We start from the raw sequence: 22,007 nt of genomic DNA, 5'->3' as shown, positions 1-22,007 counted from the left end.
TCTCTCTTTCTTCAGTTTCCTTGAGAAGAAAATCAACCCACAGATCTGCAAAGGACTGGCAGAGAAACATATACTTGAAAGTCAAGTATAGGCCTAAAAAAATATATTTTTTTTTTTAAAATAAAAAACCATACCCGGTCCGGACACCCAGTTTGCCCGGGTTAACCGAGTAACCCCCGAGTAACCGGTTTTCCCAGTTACTCGGGGTACCCAAATCCAGTTTCGGTTATTGAAATCTAATAACCGGAAACCCCGGTTCCGGTTTCCGGTTTCCGGTTTTGGCCAATAACCGAGAACCGGAACTGGATTTACACCCCTAGTATTAATATTTGAATGGGTCGGAGCTACATGTTGTTTGGGTTATTAGATAAGATGATATCAGGTCCCTTTGCCTGATGCCTCTAGTAGTTGTGATATGCCCCACTGAATTACTATTTACCAATACTGAGTAGGAGACAGTTCAGACACAAACCATAATCAACTGAGTCCATCTCTCAGAGAAATCGAGCCTCCTCATCATAGCTTCCAAGAACTCCCATTCAACCTAGTCATAAGCCTTGCTCATATCTAATTTAATCCTCATATATCCCACCTTGCTCCACATTCTGTTTTGCATTGTGTGCATAGTCTCAAAGGCTACCAATATGTTCTGTAATCAATCTCCTTGGAATAAAGTGCTCTGCCTGCTAGAGATGATATCTGGCAGCACTTCTTTAAGTCTATTAGCAAGCACTTTGAATATAATCTTGTAGAGGACATTACACAAACTTATTGATCAGAAATCAGTAACACAACCAGGGTTATTTGTTTTTGGCACCAAGACAATGTGAGTGGTATTTAATTTTTCATCTAGCACTCCAGAGTTAAGGAAATGTAATATAGCATTACTGACCTCTTTATGCACTGTGGTCCAATTGTGCTGGTAGAAACAAGCAGAGAAACCATTAGGTCCACGAGCCTTGAGAGGCTGCATCTGATGTAGTGCTAAGCTGATATCTTCAATTGTAAGTTCAGCAAGTAGTCTTTGATTCATGCAAGGTGTGACTTTCCTCTGAACAGCCCGGATGCAAGCTTCCACATCTAAATCCTCCCCAGCCGTGAATAGCTCTTGAAAATAGTGGATAAAGGCTCCCTCAATTTCATTATGAGTCAAACACTCTCTCCCATCTTAATCCTTAAGCTAATAAGAAGAGATAAATTTAATTATTTAATCAATACTTTAACACTTTCTTTAGACGTGAACTTAAACTACTAATAGGTGAGACCCAATACGTGTAATAATTAATTGAAATGTAAGGTAAATGACAGATTCAATATTCGAACTCGAAACATTTGGCTCTGATATCATGTTAAATTAACACTTATCCAAAAAGCTTAAAGTTCACAAGGGACAACTCAATCGGCTGAAGATCACGCCTCATGAAGCGGAGATCACTAGTTTGAATCCATAACCTCCTTCCCCCTCTTGTGTGAACATGTCAAAAAAAAAATATATAAAAAAGTTTAAGCTTATAAAAAAAATATATAAATTTAATCATTTAATTAATACTTTAACATTATCAAACAAGTCAATACAAAGATGTAGGTCTACAGATCACCTTCTAATGGTCTCTAAGAATCACTCTCTAAGCTTCTGTTTTCATTCTCTTACATTAGCTTTCCTATATTTTTCATTATTTATATTTTAATATATTCTACATGTTATTAGGACACTTTTTAATGGTGAACGCAAGTGTTTAAGGTAGAACTATCCAAAAATTCTGTATTTTCGGTTCTTTTATATTTTACATTACCATTTTGTTCTACAATTATTATTTTATTTTTCTTAGCACAATGAATTATTACTTGGTCTTTGTCTCTGTGGTCCATGCATGCTACAACTCATTATGTTGGGCTTTGAGGCCTGAGGACATCAATGAAGTAGTGGATGACAAGAAAATGTGAACACGTGAAAAAAAAAAAAAAAAAAAAAATCAAGGATCAGTGCACAATGATTCAGTGCAATATGTGGTGGTTAGGTCTCCCGCTGACGGAGTTTTGGACGAGGGTGCGACAGCAAGTAGTAGATGGTCCAAATAATTACACGTAGCACCCTGTAGAGTGTAGACAATCTTTTTATACACAGGCCACTATCTTACATCTTATGGTTAAAATAAGTTACGAATCAAGGTAAATTATGGATCATCTTAATGATCTAGTGATTATTATTTAAATATGTATTTTAGATAAGTGTGTATATATATATATATATATATATATATAGGGAAAAATATATATTAGCCCCCCAAACTACCACCCTTTATCCGGATGGCCCACAAAACTACCAATGCTTAGATTCCGGCCCCCCAAAGTATCACTTTCTGATTTTTTAGCCTTATCCGTCTATTTATGCCTTTAATTTTAAACAGAATTCCGAAAATACCTCTCCTACACTTTGAAATTCTCACAGTTAAAGGAGTGGTATTTTCAGGTTTTTGGCTCATTTCTGTTAGAATTAACGGTATAAATAGACGAATGGGGCCAAAAAATCAGAAAGTGATACTTTGGGGGGCCAGAATCTAAGCATTGGTAGTTTTGTGGGCCATCCGGAGAAAGGATGGTAGTTTGGGGGGCTAATATATATTTTTCCCCATATATATATATAAAAGGACATTTTGTTGTGCTGTCAAGATCAATTCTTGCTACATCATTGATATGCTATGCAATCTGTGATGGTAATTATTTACTTTAATATTAGTGACTTTTAATGTATGATAGTTTGGATGAGTTTGCATAAGATTGTGTCATTCTAGTATAATAAATTTATTATAATCATGATTCCAATCTTTATAGGTAAATTCATATCTTATAATAACAAGATCAACAGGCATTTCAGAATAATCAAATGATGAAAAAAAAATTGTAAAATAAAGAAAAAGACATATATCCAATAAATATAATATGAGAACTCAATGATAACATATAATATTTAGAAAAAATTGCATCATTGGTCCATGTGGTTGGTCTAAATGACAAATCGCTCCATGTGGTATCAAAATGAATTCAGAGATATTTGTGGTTAGCCGAATTTACAAATCGCTCACTAGAATCAAATTCCGTTAAAAATTTTGATAGATTCTATTATGTGCCACATCAGTGCCAATAAGATGGCAACACGTGTCATTCTTAATAAAAAATATAAAATATATAAAACTTAAAGAGTGGTAGTCGACCACAACAATTAGGCGATGCCATAGTCATGGGTTAGACCCATGGTTCTTTCAATATTCATCGAAACTTTAATCTATTCAAACCATTGCATCAACCACCATTTTTGCATTAAAAAAAAAATCAAAAACAATTTTAAGATTTGTCTAAAGCATCCTCAAAAATTCGTAATTACAACAGCTCTTGTTGTAAAAATACAACAACACCGTTTGGTACAATAAATTATGAATAAAATAACAAACATGCTTCTATTCATTTAAAACGTTCTAGATCAAATCCTTACATGTTTTATGACCGAAAATGATCAATGAAAATCCTCGAAGCTGTTTGATTAAAAATCCAACACAAGCAATATAACATAAAGTCGTAAAACATGAAGAACATGTGTAAAATCTAGCTAAACCAAGTTTTCTTGAAGTTGGCTATAATACCACTTGTTAGGGATTATGCACATAACTAATTGTGTGCAGTAGAAACTGATCTTATGAAAAATTTTGCTTCATGATAAAAAGGGTCAGATAAAACAATTACACAAGTTTGTAGTATTTACAATCGAATTCAGCTTCTCCTAGTCCTAGGCGTGTAGGGCTATTTAATTCTGGCTGAAATTCTCCTTACATGTTAAATGATCAATAACACGTTCTTAACATTCTTGGTATTCTTGATTAAACCTTCAGATCTTCTCTTTAATGATTGATTATGAATGTGAGTGTGGACTTACAAACTATTCTCAAATTAATAGAATAGGTAGAAGTATAATCTTGAGAAAACCAAATATTCTCTCTTGAATATTTCTCAAGATTCTTTGTGCACGTTCTTGTGCATTTCACAAAAAAAAAATTGTAAAACTTGAGTCTCGTGTGTGTTTGACAAATGAATTTTGGAAACAAAATATGATTTTGATTCTACTTTTTTTCAAAATAAATCATATTTTATTCAACTTTTTCAAAAACAAATCATATTTTATTCAACTTTTTTTAAAAAGTCAAACCTCGAAATTCACAAACAGAATAAAAATTCAATTCTGATTTCAAAAATTCAACACTCAAACACAGTGTTTCAACATATGAATCGATGAATTCTATCAATCATTGAATGTGTTAATTGGTGCTTCACTATGGCCCTCTATTTATAAACTTGGATTTACAATCATAATTGGCTTAGGAGATAAACTGAAGTTTAGTAGAACTAGGACTGGAGTCAAGGATGAACCAAGACTAGAGCCACAATAGAACTAGGACTGCAGTTATAGAAGAATTAGGACTCCTACTCCTATCCTACTAGGTGCACGGCCAAGGGGAGAAAAATACTCCCCTTGGCCTATCATCACACGACCAATATTCTCCTCGTGCGCCTAGGGTTAGGGTTAAAACCCAAGCCTACTATTGCAAACTCTTAAGCATGGGCTTGGCTTTTATCTCTTACTCCCTATACTCCTTTAACTCCACTTACTCTTTTTGGAATAAATTCAAAGAGCCCAAAGCTCTTCAATTGCTCGAACCCTTAGGAAATAATTTTCTAAGCCCAATCATCTCTAAGTAATAAGCCACTTAAGAATCATATTTATTTGGCCAATATTTTATTAAATAAAACAATTGAAATAAATAAATGGATAACTGATGCTCAAATCAAATAGTCAATTTACATTAGTTCATAGAGGAACCTAAAGGGAAAAATACAATTAGTTTCAATAGGTTTGTGTCAATATCACACTACACTATTAATCAAAATTGATTCTATTAAACAAATGTACGTGACTGTACTATAATATATATTTTTAAATTAATGAATTAACCATGTGACGTACTTATTTAATAAAAATTACCCCTCTATGGAATTATTCCTTAGTTGAACCAATGTCAATACACTGTAACTTTGTTCACTACCTGTTTTCCTTAATAACCTTATTTAATTACATGATATATCATTTTTGTACTATTTGAGATTTCATCTCATCTTACACAAAACAAAGTTTCAGTAAATACTACTAAAACACTCAGGCCCGAGCTTTAGGATAATCATTCTCATTAAATCTACATCAAGATAAATATTCATTATCTCTTTGTTCTATGACAAAGAATTTGGATTCCTTCTTGAACACCAACATATCAACCCGAAGTCTACCTGCTTCTTTTAATCAAGAAGGATCGTTAAGGTGTTAGAACATATAAACATATTATGCTCAACTAACATGTGCAACAGAATATAAAAGATAAGGATCTAAGCTTACCTCTAACCATCTTTGCTCAAGCGTTTCTACGAAGATCTGAAAAACAAAAAATATTATTTGATGGATCTTCTAATCTATGCCTTACTGTATTGTCGTACTGATGGTGTACACAGACTGTATATTTATAAGCTAGGTCAAGGACTCTCAAATATGATAAACACCGTATTATTCCTCCTATCAAGGAAACAATATTATTAATTGATTTTAAAATTAATTAAACAATTCTATTATGGTAATTAATTTAAATTAATAGAAATTACCATAATCGTAATACCGTATATTATATTTATTTATTAAATAAATATAATAAATACCGCATATGTGGCATATAGGTCATATATGGAGATAATATCTTACATAAGGTTGACATGGTATAGTCAAGATGAATTTTTCAGTTCCATTTACAATTATGAACAATATTTTATAAGTTACAAGGACCTAAGACTATAATCTTCTATGTGATAACCTTATTACTCATATCATAGTTAAATACAATGTAACCTAGGAACCTTACACGTGTATAATACATATATGTTTGAATATTATATATGAAAATATTCAAAATATATATGTACATGTAATATAATAATTTATATATTCAATGTTTAATATTTATACAATATATAAAAACATGATCAGCGCAAGGTCTATTCAGAGTTATACAATGACGTCAAAAAAAAAAAAAAAAGGCATGTGTACGTCATGTGACACATTTTTTCACTTGATTTGATTAAATGGTGTTAACTATAACTGACTAATAATTAGAGAAGAATCCAACTAAGTATATTTTTTCCAAACATAATATCTTTCATTCGGGGGGGGGGGGGGAGAGAGAGAGAGAGAGAAGGGAGCAAAAGCAACTCTTAAAGGCAACTTGGTATGAGTTGACCTAGTTTGAAAGGAAAAGAAAAAAATATGCTTAAAAAAAAAAAAAATCCCAACTATTTTCCTTCCAAACTAAAGTTTTCAATTTTCACTCCCCTCAATTGTAGCCCTTGACTTCTACAAATAATAATAATAATAATAAATTAATTAAAATAAAATAAAATTTTACCCCAAAAGTCTGACAACTTTTTTATTTTTGTCTCTAATATTTAAAAAGTAATATTAATGTACTCCAACAAAATTTTCAAAATTTTCAATGCAGTCACTCTATTAGCCATTTTCATCTTTTTTAACAGAAAATGGGTCACATGCGTTTTTTGGTATAAAATTTTTAAAATTTTCCTATATACACGAGTTAATTTCTAAAGTGCCATCATCAAAAAATATAAATAAATAAAAACAGGAAAAAAAAATGAAGGGGGTCGGCCACCACCATTTGGCCTCTTTGGGGGTGACCGAACCACCCCCATGGGCTGTGTGAGTGGCTCACTACACCCATTTCGGCTAGAAGAAAGTGAATCAGCCACTCTCTTGACCAAATGAGTGTGGCCGAACCACCTCAAAGGGTTTTGAGGTGGTTTCGACTGCTCCATTTGGCATCTTAGTTAAATTTTTTATATTAACACTTGTTACAATTGTTATTTATTTTTCTTAGCACATGAATTATTACTGGGTCTTTGTCTCTGTGGTCCATGTGGTCCATGCTATGCTACAACTCCTTAAGTTGGGTTGAGGCCTCGGGACATCAATAAAGTAGGAAAAATAATTTTTTTTACAAAATTACATGCATGAGTCCCCTCCCACTTATGTGAGTAGTTGTGTAAAACCAATCACTCCTCAAAAATTAGTGGATGACAGGAAAATGTAAGTGAAACACGTGGAAAGAAGAAAAAAAATAATAATCAAGGGTCAGTTATTCAGTGAAATCAGTGCAATATGTGGTCGTTAGGTCTCCAGTTGAAAGAGTTTGGGACAAGGTAAGGGTGCGATAGAGAGTTTTGTCAATGGTACAAATTATTGCACCCTTAGATAATCTTTTCGTACACCACTATCTTACATCTTACGGTCATAGACTCATAGTTCAGTACTCTGTACCAATAAGTTATGAACGAATGTTTCATCTTAATGCTATAGTGATTATTATTTAGGGTTAAATATAAAAATGTCCATTAATTAACTGTCAATTTTATGATAGTTATCTGAACTTTTAAGTGCATTAAAGTGACCATCAAACTATTAAGGTGTAAAAAAGGCTATTTTTTCTTATAATACTCTTATCTTGTAAAATAAATACAACTTTTCGAGATTGCAGCTGAATTGTCAAGCACTTCAAAACAAATAAACATATAAAAGGAGTGGTGAGTTCACATGAGCAGGTTATTACTTGTGATATTAAGTCTGATCATGGGAAGTTTAATTGGGTTCAATCATTTGTGTATGGGGATAATAAAGGGCTGGAGAGGATGAATCTTTGGCAGCAATTAGTTTTGTTAGGGGTGTAAAAGTGTCGCTTTGATTACTTGGACGATTCTTAAAACATACTTTGCGAGGTGCAATTCCGAATGTCATAAAAATCTTTCTCACCGGATACCAATTCGTTTTCAAATGAAATGATTAAAGGTCCGATTCAACAAGATTAATTCAAGTTAATGCCAGTTGTACGTATGATATTTCTCTTTATTCTTCTTTCCCTAATTATTGAGCCTTAGGGCTCGTTTGGGGTGGTTGGCCACTCTCGAAACTGCTTGGGGGGTGGCCAATCCACCCCTTGGGGGGTGGCCAAGCTCGAGCCACCCGCAAACACCTGGGGATGGTCTGACCATCCCCCAGACGCCCAAAAATGGCTTAGCCACCCTGAGTTATTTTATTTTATTGTTTTTTTGAGTTGAGTTGAATTTTTTGAGTCGGGTTACAAACGAATTAGATAAAATCTGAGTAGAATTTAAATTTGAAAAACACACAAATATGTTTTTAAAAAATAATCAAAAATAAAAGGGTACCAAACATGCATGCATTTAGCCTTTAAAGTTAAAAGCATTTGCCTATATATTTGGAACAAGGTTGTCTCACTCCACATTCAGAACCATCTCTCTAGCTTCCTTTTTTTTTTTCTTTTTTTTTTTCTAGTGCTTAATTTACATTTTTTATATGTTAATATTTTCTACATGCTATTAGGATACTTCTTACTGGTGGACATAAATCTCTAATATTAACCACCTCAAAATTCTGTATTTTTTCAGTTCTCTTAGATTTAATATTTTTCTTAGCACAATGATTTATTACTTGGTCTGTCTCTCTACGGTTGGGGGAGTGAGGGACGTACGTAAGATAAAACCACTTCAAAATTTTGTATTTTGTCGGTTCTATATATATATTTTTTCAACAATTATATATTACTTTCTTCTTAGCACAATGAATTATTACTTGGTCTTTCTCCCTATGGTTTGGGGGGAGGGGGTGTCATGCTGCAACAGGACAGAGGCCTGAGGACATCAATAAACTTGTAGATGACAGGAAAAAGTGAAGCTCATGGAAAGAAAAAAATCAAGGATCAGTGCATTGTGTGGTGGTCTCCAGCTTGAGGAGTTTGGGACGATCGAGGTGTGAAAGATTTATAGGGGTAACTGTAAACAATGAAAATAGGTGCTCAAATTATTCAGGGTAACTCTCCATCCGCTGCCAATTCAATTTTATTCTCAAATTGTTACCGCATTTGCTTATATATTTGGAAGTAATGTTGCCTCACTCTAAGCTCATAATCATCTCTCTTCCTTCTTTTTTATTTCTTTCTTTCTTTTCAGTTCTTATTTATTTATTTTTCTTTCATCTTCGTCCCCCTCACGCTCATCTCTTTCTCATAGTAGCTTAATCTGGACATATCGATTTGAAGTGACTTTCACGATAGAAACCGCTAGCTACTTATGACTGTCATTGCTACCATTTTCACCATTGATTCAACTTGGTAATTTTGCCATATTGTTAAATTTTAAAGTGTATTTTTTATAATCCAGAGTTGAGTGGATGTAGGGGCCCTTTCTTGAATTAGATTTCCTTGTTGTATGTTCCGTAAACTAAGGAAATATCAAAAAAATCAAAAGTTATATCCTACATTTAGGGAAGCAAAAATGATTCCCTTAGCATTATGTTAATATAAAAAACTTTATCTTTCATCTCTTATTCTTTTAATATTTATTTGAAATAATATTTAAATAATTTTTTTTTCCTCTCTCTTTTTCTGAACATTGAATTAAAGAATATTTAAATAATATAGAAAAATGATAAGAGAAGTTATAGTAAAGTGCATTTAAATTGGGAAGTAAAAAGTGGTTTAATTTCTTAAATTGAGAAAAAATTTAAGGGAAGCTTCTACTGGTGCTCTTTAATAGGGTTGGCAATTCGGGTCGGCGGGTCGGGTTCGTGTTGACCCGACTGACCCGATTTCACAATCGGGTCTGACACGAACCCGACCCGATTATTAATCGGGTTGAAAATCTGAAACCGAACACGACCCGCCTGCAAAACGTGTTACCCGAACACGAACCGGGTAACACGTTTACCTTCAACCAAACTGGCAAACTCTAGTTCATGAACAAAACCAATACAAGCCCTAACAGTAACAGATCTAATGGGAAATTCCGAAATTCACCAAAATCGGCACGATTAAGCTCTGAAAACAGGTTGATTCCGGATTCGTGAGGCTGTGAGGGCCGAGGCTACGTGAACTGTGAAGGTTGATTCGCGAAGGAGGCGTGAAAGTGAGAATAGAAAACTCAAAAAAAATGAGATGCGAGTCGTGGGTCTTCCGGCGGTCGTGGGTCAAGCTCTTTCGATCGTGAATCAGACGTGGGTCTTCTTCCGTTCTCCTCCCTTGCCGGCTCCGGTTTTGAATCAGACAGAAGCTCTTCCGGCGGTCGTGGGTCTATCATCTTCTGAGGGCGACCCAAGCTTCTCCGGCGGTCGTGGGTCTAAGAGGGGGGAGGGAAAAGTTTGGCGCAGACTGCAGAGAGAGGGGGAAAAGGCCGGTCCGGCCGGATGATTGGCGAACTTGACGGTCGGGCATGCGGCCAGCGGCGGGCTCCTGGTCTGGTTCACACTTCACTGAATTAGACTATCAAAGTGAATCACAAATGGAAATGGGCATTTGCCGCATTTCGTAGCTTTCGTTTCGTTTCGGGTGGTTTTTTGTTCTTTTTTGTTTTTTTTAATAACCAGGTCAGAATCGCGGGTTGACCCGCCAGACACGAATGTAATCGTGTCATAATCGGGTTGACCCGATTATGACCCGAACCCGATTATATAAAACTCAAACACTATTTTCCCGTGTCGTGTTCGCGGATCGTGTCAAAAATTGCCAACCCTACTCTTTAAGGGTGAGCTAAGGCAAAGAATTTGATGTTAATTCGGATAGGACGATGCCTTTACTTTTGGTGGTGGTGTTAGGCTTTCTATATTATTATGTTCTTTTCCACTATATTTTTCATTCAAGCATGTCAAAGGCTCCCTAATATATATGCATACTTTGTGTCATCACGAGTTGCCATGAGAGTAAGCTAATGGTACACCTAGAACATTTGGACCAAGAGGAATTGGAATTAGATGAACAAATTCGACGTTATTAAGTAATATGAACAATACTTATAGTTTCCTAGCCATAAACAGCCAAAGAATTATTTTTTTCATCTGAGCAATCTATGCCATGTCTATCTTAGAATATTCATTAAATATTATTTAAATGAATCATTTTTTATCTATTTAACCTTTTAGGATAATTGATATGATTTAACATGCTATTAAAGCAGAAGGTCCAAAGTTCAAACTTTGTTTCTGTTACCCACCTCCCATTTCAATTAAAATATTTTACATGTTTGGCTTCATTTATTCATGTAGAGTTTGAGCCCACATATTAATTAAATAAAGTAAGAGTTTGTGTGACAACCCGTTTTTTTTTTTTTTTTTTTTTTTTTTTTGAAAACATACAAACGGATCCTCACAGCGGCACAACTACATGTCGCTCAGCTAACATAACTAACGTACACGTTCCATAACATGTACCTGATATTCAGAGTTTCATCTAACACAGCGGAATATAAATATCAATGTACAGCGGAACACATATCAATAGCGGAATTACATCTAATACATCATTGTTATCAACAAGAATAGCCATTTACAAGTCTATCTATTTAAGGCTTATAAAACATGTTACATTAATTACATACTAAAATATAGGCTCAACGGATACATGTGCCACGTAAGACACGAGCCATAAATACAATACCCTAAATGCGGACTACCCATGAGTCCGTGACTTATGACTGTCGCGATATGCTCCAATCATAGCATCCCATGAGCTAGGTGGACAAATCAATATATATATCCGCAAAACCTGCAACCAAAGTATAAACGTATGTATAGTTGCGGGGGTTGCCGCATCCGTACAGGTGGAATTATGAGCTCACCGTCTTAGCATAAATAAATACACTAAGACCTCAGATGTATACTATTCATTGAGTTTTCGCAAAGAACCAACTTTTCTTTTCTAGTCATGCGTACACTATAACAGCCACCAATTTTATAAACTTTTGTTTGAAAATCCCCATAGCTGATTTAATGGACACTGACTAATATAAAACATTTAAAACATACTACGCTGCTGAGCTTATACGTAGAAGTTTCATTGTTGGAAACAACTACATACATCTTCACCTACTATATTACTTTTGATTTAGTGAGACTTAAAAACAAAGGCATTTAAATCATGCAACCATTCGATAGAAATATACACAAGTTCTTTCCTATTAAGACTCTTATGTATACTAATACGTCTAGCAAAACTACTCATAGTATAAAAACATCACACTCATCAAAACTATGCTATAAATAATCATGCAATGCACATCATGGGAATTACTCCAAGAACATCATGGGAATTAACCCAAGTACATCATGGAAATTAATCCAAGCATCATGGGTGTTACCCCTAGCATCATGGAAATTAATCCAAGCATCATGGGTGTTACCCCAACCATAGTTTCCCGTACGCTATAAACCTCACTTCAATGCATGTTTAGCGTTCATATGCGTATGCCTCATGCCTTAAAACAATATACATTTCATTTCATGAATCATGCATTTAACACATATTTTCTTTATAAAAACATAAATAATTCTACATGTCATTTCTTAAATAATTTGCATAACTTAACTCACTCTAAAATCATATTCATGTCTCATTGCAATCACAGTTTTCAAAACTCTCAACCATAACATACAGTGATTCCATTCATTTAAACTCCACATATCATATTCATACTTCAAAATATCATCATAATTTCAATATACTCAAAGTACTTAAATCATCTAAAATAATTCATAATCAACATACAGTTGGTTCAAGTTTGTAAAACAATATATATTTTGCAATTCCTCATATACGAAAATAATACTTCTCAGTGAGTAGAATACTCACATTGGCTGCGCGGATATTAAGCACTAGGTCTCCTAGACACCACCATACAATGCATTACTGTTAAAACAATACATTGCATATTATTGACAACTTCTAATATTGGACTCACATTTAGCTCTTAAATTGCTCAAGAGCTAACTCATGGAAAACTCATAATATTTTAAGGGTTTCAAACGCCTACCCATAAATCCTAAACGCTAATTAAAACTCAAACAATACTAACCCTAAGTATTTACTAAGGGTTAGATATTAAAATCATTATTTAATTATTTACTCATAATATTAATTACTAACCCATAATTAATTCCACTAACCCATACATTATTTTCACTAATCTCTAGATTATTTCTCACTAACATTTTCTCGATATCATTTACTCTAATATTATGTTCATAAATCTTTTTTTTTACATCAATTACTAACATATTAACATAATTTAACTATCTAAATTTTAATCACTTAAAACTCTCAAATTAATTTAACCCATCAAATTAGAGTTTTCAAAATTAACCCATAATTTATAAAATACTAACTTAATCACAACAAATATTAATCTCACTAACATTAACACTAATATATTTAAAATAACATTAATCCATAAATTAAGAATTAAAGGAACTTACCCAAAAATTTACCCAAATAATACCCGGTGTTTGGGGAATCTTGGCAAGCTCCAAATAACACAAAGCCTAAAGAAAACACTATATCAAACTCATATTTTGCTAGATTTGACCAAAAATTTCAAAATATGAATTTAACTATTTACTTCAAAACGATTGGTAGAAACGTAGATCCGAGTGCTAAGATTACGTTTCCGAAAACGGATTGAAAATTAGACCGTTAGATCTTTGTGAATCAAGATTTTTGTATGAAAAAAGCTTATGAAAAATCTCTCCTCTTTGTTGTTTCTCTCTCGGGTCAGATGACCTCTTTCCTTTTATTTATTTATTTTTTTTCTTTTAAACAGCAGAGGCGCACACGCCTCTGCTTTGGAAAGGCCATTTGGCCTTTCCATTAATTGAGAAGGGTGCACCTCTCTTCTATATATATATATATATTTTCTATTTTCTTTTACTTTTACTTTTTGGCTTTTCTTTTGTTTTTGTTTTTTTTTTTTTTTTTTTTTTTGTTTGACCGATTCTTCCTTTTCCTTTTTTTCTTTTTTTTTTTTTAATTACATTTTCTTTTCTTATTTTATTCCTATTTAATTTATCTTCTTTTCTTTTCTTTATTTAATTTTATTAATTAATTTCTTTTATGTTTATTTTTCATTCCTAATTTCTTTTCTATTATTTTTATTTTCTATTTTATTTGGACTTTAAAATTATTCATTTGCATTTTTAATGACATTAAAATAATTTTAATTAATCATTTACTCAAATTTTATACTCTAATTATTAAATAATGCATCGGATATTACAGTTTTAGTTCACATGTGACGATGAGTATTGGAATATTAATTAAATGAATAAATAAATTATTTTCTATCGACTTAAATTTTTGTGATAATCAGTAATTTGACCGTTTACCTCTGCAATAATGAAATGACATGTTAATTTTCATGCACTTTTCCATTTTACAATTTCTTGGATTGTTGTTTTGAGTTCCACATGGCCTTATGAATGCGTAATTCATGATATTTCTGAACTGCAGATCCGAGAGTATACGATGAGGCATAGAAACTATTAACCCAAGGATCATATTGTGTTGAGAAATATTTATAGGAGTTAGTAAAAAGATGGATCGCTCCAATTCATCTGAATCTCAGGTATTTGTTAATGCTACTAAGCCCGAGCAAACAGAAACCATCACTTGCATGGATTGTGATTCCTTCAATGCTGCAGCAGAAGGCAAAATCGAGGTCTTCAATGATATCACCTATCATCAGTCTCTTGGCCTCCTACTAACCCCAAATAAAAACTCAGTCCTCCATATTTACATTACATCCCTAAATTTCAAATTCAAATCAACAACCCCCATTGCAAAATCGGAATCAACAACTAACTTTGTGGAAGAAATTCTTAAAAAGTGTCACTCATTGTTACGGCAAGCCAATGCCAAAGGTGAAACTCCATTGCACATTGCGGCAAGGTACGGGCATGATGACATAGTGGAAGTTCTAATCAAATATTGCGCCCAAACTCTCCATCAAGACCTTGAAGGTGGGATTGAACTAGTAAAGGAAATGTTCAGAATGACTAACAAAGAAAAAGACACGGCTTTGCACGAGGCTGTACGTTATAATCACCTTAAGATTGTAAAATTGTTGATCGAAAAAGACCCAAATTTTTCATATTCTACTAACGATGCTGGTGAGACTCCACTTTATATAGTTGCCGAGAGAGGGTTTGAAGATGTGGTGTTCGAAATTTTAGACAAATGCAAATCACCAATGCATGGGGGGCCCCTTGGTAGGACGACTTTGCATGCTACCGTAATAAGGAAGGATCAAGGTACTACCTATTTTCATGGTTTAATTTAGTAATGAGTAATGCAGCTTTAATTCTTTAAAGTTTATTATAATTTTTAAACAAAATTATGTGGTGGACCAAAAGTTCATGAAAATATATAAGGACGCTTGATATTTGTAGTATGACAATTAACAACCTTAGATTCTTATAAGTTTCTAGCTAAATTATTTTTATAACATTTTCTTTCTTTTTATTTTTTATTTTTTTAAAAAAAAATCCCACCGAGATTAGTGTACTTTATTATGGACTTTCGTGTATGGTTAGGAGATGATCATAAATGTGAAAAACAAATGAGGATTTCTTTTTCCATATATTTCACTACTATCGGTTCAATCTAAAATATCGTCCTTCAATTCTAGGATTGATGGTCATATGAGTACGTATAAACCTATCTAACGAAGTCATTCTAAAAAATAAGGAAACTAACAGGCCATTTGTTGGTGATTGATCTGAGTATAAACCTATATAGTTGCAATGAAAGCCACGTTAACTGTAGAGTCAGTAGAGAACATAATTAATACTATTAATCAATTAAATTAAGGCCTAAGTGATTAAATAGAAACCTGATGTTTTTCTTGTACTCTGCATTTGCATGTTGCAGTTGATACCAATATTTATTTGCATAAGGACCGATCAACAATGTGATTATATATGAGATCAATTATTGTTAACTCGATTTTTATGAAGAAAGTAGAAACTAAATATTAATAATAAATTACATTGAGATTCAATTATCTCATCATAAAGTAGGATGCCTTTTTCAATCTCCTGACAAGTACTCTTCCTTCTCTCATTACATTTAACATATTTTAATTATTTTAGGTATAACCAGAGGAATCCTGGATAAAATTGAAGGTATAAGTAAAATAGTTGACAATAACGGTTGGACTCCGCTTCATTTCGCTGCATACTTGTTACATCGTGATGACGTAGCAAGAATGTTGTTAGATAAAGATAGAAATGCAGCATACATGAAAGACACAAAGGGTAGGACAGCTCTTCATATTGCAGCTCATCAAGGTAATAGTGGTATAGTGTCTCTCATTGTATCAAGGTGTCCAGATTGTTGTGAATTGGTTGATGACAGAGGTTGGAATGTACTCCATTTTGCTATCAAAGGAGCTCCCTACTTTCGTTTAGAGGGGATCATTGAAATTTTCTTAGAAAATTCGTGTCTCAGCAACCTTTTGAATGAGAAGAATGCCGATGGGGATACACCTCTTCATTATTATTACAATTCTTTGGGATCAGCAAAGAATTTCGTTGGTCACCCTCGAGTCGACAAGATGGCTTTCAACAAAAAAAACCTCAGCACATGGAACATCGCTTTTGCTAATATTGGAAAATTCCTAGAAGTAAAGGTAACACAATTTTATTTTGTATTTGAAAAAAAAAAAAAAAATTCTATGATTTATTTATTTATCCATTTTTCAGATAAATGTATCATAAATTTCTGAATCAATGAGCGATTTGAGATTAATCCCTCATTTTTTTAAAATAAAATTTTTTATTCTTAACTTTTTCACAAATTTGAAATAGATCCTTTCGCCATATTTTTGTCCAATTTTTCGATTTCTGTTAATGATGCATCACCATTTTTGTCAAATCACTTTAAAATAATATCTTTTTATATAATATTATAAATTAAAAGATAAAAAATCAATTTAAAAAAAAAAAAAAAAAAACTTTAAAATGATGGGAAAAAAAAGTCACCCACCGTTGGAGGTGCTCCCTTGGGTGGCTGAAACAGTGTCTTCGCGTTTCGTGGAAGAATAGACCTATGCATATCATCTAAGTGAATTGGCTACCGCGTTACCCACCCAGCCTTTGTTGCCATTTTCTAAAAGGAATACTCCCCCAAAACTCACCCAGTGTTTTCACTTGTCAAATGGTTTTGAGGAATCTAAGAAATTAAAGAACAGTTTGTTACAATGATGACGGAACCAACGTGCCACAATCAGCAAGCACAGTAAAACACAGAATCACATGGTTTCTGATGCATCCTCTGGGCATCCAACGAATCACATGTCTATCAGGAAATTTCTCGAACAATTGGTGTCTGCTTTCTACCTCTCGCCTTTTGAATATAAACCCATCAAAAAATTATTGAAAGACCTATGGATCAAATCCAGATTTCAAAATCCGACTGTGAACCTCGTTTCCTTGTCGGAACGCGAAGACACTAGATTTCAGCCACCCAATGGAGCACTTCCAACAGTGGGGAGGGTGGTGGGTGACTGTTTTTTTCCCTTCTTTTTTAAGATTTTCTTTTCTTTTGTTATATATATATTATAAAAAAAATTATTTTAAGATGATGTGGCACTAACGGATGTCGAAAAATTGGACGAAAATTTGACGGAATGACATCTTTCAAATTCGCAAAAAAGTTAAGGAGCAAAAGTTAATTTTTAAAAAGTGATGGATTGATTTCAAATCGCGCGTTGACTCAAGAATTTATGATACATTTACCCTAAATAATAATGCCATTGTCTATTTAAAATTTCATATAAAAAAATATTTCAATAAAAAATGAAATATGAGTCAATGTCCCATTCAAACTATCAAAAAAATATCAATGTTCCAATGTTCCTCTAAATCTAGCAAAAAGATAAAAAGGACATAAATTTTATTTTATAAAAAATAGAATTTTCTACTTTTGTATGAAGATTATTTTTGTATTGGGGTGATATTTTCAATTTTTAGTATTTTGGGAGAGGACATTGACCATTGACAATAAAGTAGTAGTTAATGTTAGAAGGGGGTAGTCATATGTGGACCTTTTTCCAAAAAATTTGTAATATTACACAGGAATCTGAGATTTGGAAGAACTTTCCATATCCACGACCTCGACGAGTAATAGGTTACGAAGATGGTCATACCACAAAACTAGATGAGTGGAAGAAGGAGAAGGAGAAGAGGGACGAAGAGAGGAGATCAATATTGAAGAAAGCATCCGAAGCCCATTTGGTAGTGGGTGCACTCATTACAACTGTGACCTTTGCAGCATATATTACCATGCCTGGGGGATTTGTGGATGGTGGAGAAGACTCATCACACCCAGACTCTGCACTTCTCAAAAAAAATGCTGCTTTCACAGCATTCATTGTTATAGATACCATATCCATGGTATTGTCAAATTCTGTTGTTTTTATCCACCTATTGATGCCATTTCTTTTTAGCAAGAATTATGATGAAGAATTCCGCACGTTTTTCAATGAAGAGCGTCGTGATAGTCTTCTCTATATGGCCTTCAGGGTCATTTTGTGGGCCATGATAGCAATGGTTCTGGCATTTGTGACGGGCACATATGTTGTGTTAGAGCCTTCCTTGGGTCTTGCCATTGCCAATTGTATCATTGGCTTAACCTTCTTCGCTATCCTCTTTTTTGTGTTTCAAAAATTTATTCACTACTCCTCCTTGGATATCCTCCTTTTTTTACTTGGAAAAAAATATTAGAATCAAATATATGTAAAGAGTCATTTTAGGGGAACAATAGGGCCAGTGGAAGTGGAAGTTTGTGTAGTTTTCTTTCATTTAATTTTTTTTTTTTTTCAAATCTTGTGAGCATAACTTTGCATATGTGATTATTACATCGCGTCTCTCTGAGAGAAAACCCTAGTCGCCAGGTTTCTTTTCAATTCTTGGTTGGGGGAGGGGGCTTGCCCCACAATCCCTTGCTTTGCTTTTTCAGTTTTGTTCTTTGCTTTTTGTCATTGTTTTGTTTCAGCCCGACACTGAGCCGTGGGATGCTGGTTTTCTTCCCTCTCGGTGGCTCTCTGTGAAACCAAGAGGTGAAGGTAATTTTTCCTAATCCTTTTGAGGATTTGGAGTTTGTGGGCTTCAATCTACTGTTGGGTTAATCTAGGCAAGGTGCCAAGCTGGGTGTTCAAGCCGTTTTTTGAAGCTAAATCTATGATTCTCCATCATTCTATGCATATCACGCGCCCCTCCAGGGTGTTCGTTGTCGTCATCCGCCTCTGCTACAACCAATCATGTTTTCCCTAGCTGTCCGTACACTGGAGCGTGGTGTGCACGCGGCAGCAAGTGCTCTTCCCTCGCCAACGCGTGTTGACTCTTCTCCTCCTCCAGTTTGCTGTCGGTGGATCCCAGGAGATTTGGTGGTTCATCTGATGGTGAGGGGTTCTCTGGTGAGGGTGCGTGGTATACACGCGTCGTCACCGGCGACTCCCAATACTCTTTGCCGGCCAGTGTTGTTTTAGTTTGTGTTTTGGTTTTTTAATTTATGTTTTGTTGTTAACCCTTGCAGCCTGCTATAGTAGATCTTAGATCTAAATTGTAATAGTTGTTTTTAAATCAGATCTTATTCTCTTATCTCCTCATAGTTGAACTCATTGTAAAAAGATGTGTTATTGCATGTCCATCTGCTATGACAGTTGCCCTCCAAGTTAAGAATTAGTCATGTACTTTGTTTTTAGGAGTCTTTGTAACCCCTAATTATAGCTTTTGACCCCTTGGGTCCCAGATTATAACGAAGGTTCTTCCATTATTCTAAAAAAAAAAAAAAAACACTTTGCATATGTTGCATGACCATACACCTCGCAAATTCACAGTATTTACTGGACTTACGTGAAGAAATGTCAATTGACATTTCTACCGTTAAAAATTGGATAAAAAATATAACAAAATGACTTATTTGTTACAAAATTTAGATCCATTCAAAACAAAGAACGTAGGCCCTATTTGTATTAAAATTAAAACTTGTGTACTTTTAAGATAATTTCCTTTAGATTTATGTAACGAGTCGGAATTTGCAACATAATATATAGAATTAACATTCAATCCAAAAATTACCTTTCAGTATTGGGTTTTGAGAGGAATAAATCTCATTGTATATTATTTTAAAAATAATAAAGATAGAAACAACGATGACAAATAATAATGGTTATAATAACCGTACATGCAGCAATCAAAAGCATGTAATTGAGGCCTATATCATTATCAAATATTGCTACTGTAATATCCTGTTAAGAAGATGGACTTTTTGGGTAATTTACGAGATTAAAAAAAAAAAAAAAAAAAAAAAAAAAAAAAAAAAAAAAAAAAATTTGGTTGCATCTGACGCGTGGGGAGAATAACTCATACCCACACCGAAAATCCTTTGTATTAAAATTCTCCCGCCTTTTAGTCTGCTGCGTGAATAGATTTTTTTTTTTTTTTTTCAAAAAAAAAAAGAAAAAGAAAAAGAAGAAGAAGAAGGAGGAAAAATCAAATTTAATCCTTAGATTTTTATCTTTATTTGAATTTAATCTTTGAGTTTCTAATTTCAAGAATATGGTCCTTAAGTTTTGTACAAATTTTAAATAGGCTTTTTTGTCACTTTTTTTTTTTTTTTTTTTTTTCTCAAAATCAATAATTTGTAATATTTCATGTATGTCTCAATTGACACATCAGCGTCCATATCAACACCTAATATCAATGCCACATCATTAAGCGCCAAGTCATCCATAGAAAAATGGGAAGTCCTAGAATTCACACCCCCATCCCACCCCAATCCCACCAACCCTAGGTGTAAAAAGTTGAAAATTGATTTATTAAATAAAAAAATTAAAACACTTAGAGTTGGTGGGATTGGAGTGGGATAAGGGTGGGAATTCTAGCATTTTCCTAGAAAAATAAACAAAAACCATATTCTTCGCCATGCATCCTAATCTTCTAAATTTGTAACATTAAATGGAAAACCGTTAATTTTGATGTTGACATGGACATTGGCATTGTATTGGGTGTTAACATGAACCCTAGAGTGTCAAATGAAACACATGTGACAAATGAAAAAATCGTTAATTTTGATGGTAAAGTAATAGAGAGATCAATTTAAAACTTAGGCAAAACCTACTTAGGACTAAATCCAAATCAGATGAAAACTTAGAGACTAAATATGATTTTTCAAAAAAAAAAAAAAAAGGCACGGAAAACCAGAGGAAGAAGAAAAGAAAAGAAAAGGAAGAGATGAGAAAGAAGTGTTAGAAATAATCAACATATTATTTAATCTAACATGCGCAGCGGAAAACGAATAAACAGGATTCAGGCTTACCTCTAGTCATGTTTGCTCAAGCGTCTCCACGATCCATCTCAAGAACAAGAAAATATTATTTGGGGATCTTCTAACCTATGCCTATGACTGTATTGCCGTACTGATGGTGTACACAGGCTATTTATTTATAGGCTAGGTCAGGGACCCTCAAATATGGTAAGTACCGTATTGTTCCTCCCATCAAGGAAACAATATTATTAATTGATTTTGAATCAATTAATCGATTCCATTACGGTAATTTAATTAATTAAATTACCTAACCGTAATACCGTATATACTATTCATTTATTAAATTATTAATAAATGCTTCCTTATGTGGCATATAGGCCATATATGGAGATAAAATCTTACATTCTCCCACTTGGCCTTTATGACACATGACTTTATGGCATTAGGTTCCTTAGTTTGGCCAATCACTTATGGAATCCTCCCACTCAGATAAGAAATGTTTCACACGAATCATGGCGGTAAAACCATTATAAAATTAGGTCGTCCCTTCCATGTATCACGATGTAAAACACTCCTTACATGAGTACCTTATGGATAATCAAGCTTTATGAATGAACTTCCTATAAGTCATTCGGGTCCAACTTTATTTATCCTCATGGATAAAATAACAAAATGTGCACAAAAATCGTTATTACAATAACTTTATGTCTATAGACCAAAAAGAGACAAACCAAGCGAAAATGA

At 33.6% G+C, this 22,007-nt stretch overlaps 1 protein-coding gene and 1 long non-coding RNA gene across 2 annotated transcripts; one reads left to right on the top strand and one right to left on the bottom strand.

The window, feature by feature from the left end:
• Positions 1-11,409: 11,409 nt before the first annotated feature.
• Positions 11,410-13,707, bottom strand: LOC133859740 (uncharacterized). The gene is made up of 4 exons (XR_009898799.1): positions 13,558-13,707; positions 13,415-13,480; positions 12,792-12,848; positions 11,410-11,708 (listed from the first exon to the last, which is right to left on the bottom strand). It is a non-coding gene; the product is annotated as an uncharacterized LOC133859740 (long non-coding RNA).
• Positions 13,708-14,529: 822 nt separating this feature from the next.
• LOC133876934 (uncharacterized) lies at positions 14,530-19,562 on the top strand. Its single transcript, XM_062315182.1, has 6 exons — positions 14,530-15,244; positions 16,085-16,623; positions 18,071-18,649; positions 18,990-19,059; positions 19,268-19,416; positions 19,530-19,562. Exons 1-6 carry the CDS (start codon positions 14,530-14,532, stop codon positions 19,560-19,562), a joined length of 2,085 nt encoding a protein of 694 aa, XP_062171166.1.
• Positions 19,563-22,007: the final 2,445 nt, after the last annotated feature.

The sequence above is a fragment of the Alnus glutinosa genome, chromosome 1 (assembly GCF_958979055.1).
Source record: "Alnus glutinosa chromosome 1, dhAlnGlut1.1, whole genome shotgun sequence".
Lineage (NCBI taxonomy): Eukaryota > Viridiplantae > Streptophyta > Magnoliopsida > Fagales > Betulaceae > Alnus > Alnus glutinosa.
The sequence above is the reverse complement of the archived record's forward strand: the minus strand, read 5'-3'. Positions and strand labels throughout refer to the sequence as shown.

What these genes read in the sequence shown, in the direction of transcription:
- LOC133876934 (XM_062315182.1), top strand. Translation starts at nt 14,530, where the DNA reads ATGGATCGCTCCAATTCATCTGAATCTCAGGTATTTGTTAATGCTACT. An exon ending in GAAAATTCCTAGAAGTAAAG is followed by an intron (nt 16,624 to 18,070) that starts GTAACACAATTT and finishes AATATTACACAG; the next exon opens with GAATCTGAGATTTGGAAGAA. An exon ending in TGTGAAACCAAGAGGTGAAG is followed by an intron (nt 19,060 to 19,267) that starts GTAATTTTTCCT and finishes TGTTTTCCCTAG; the next exon opens with CTGTCCGTACACTGGAGCGT.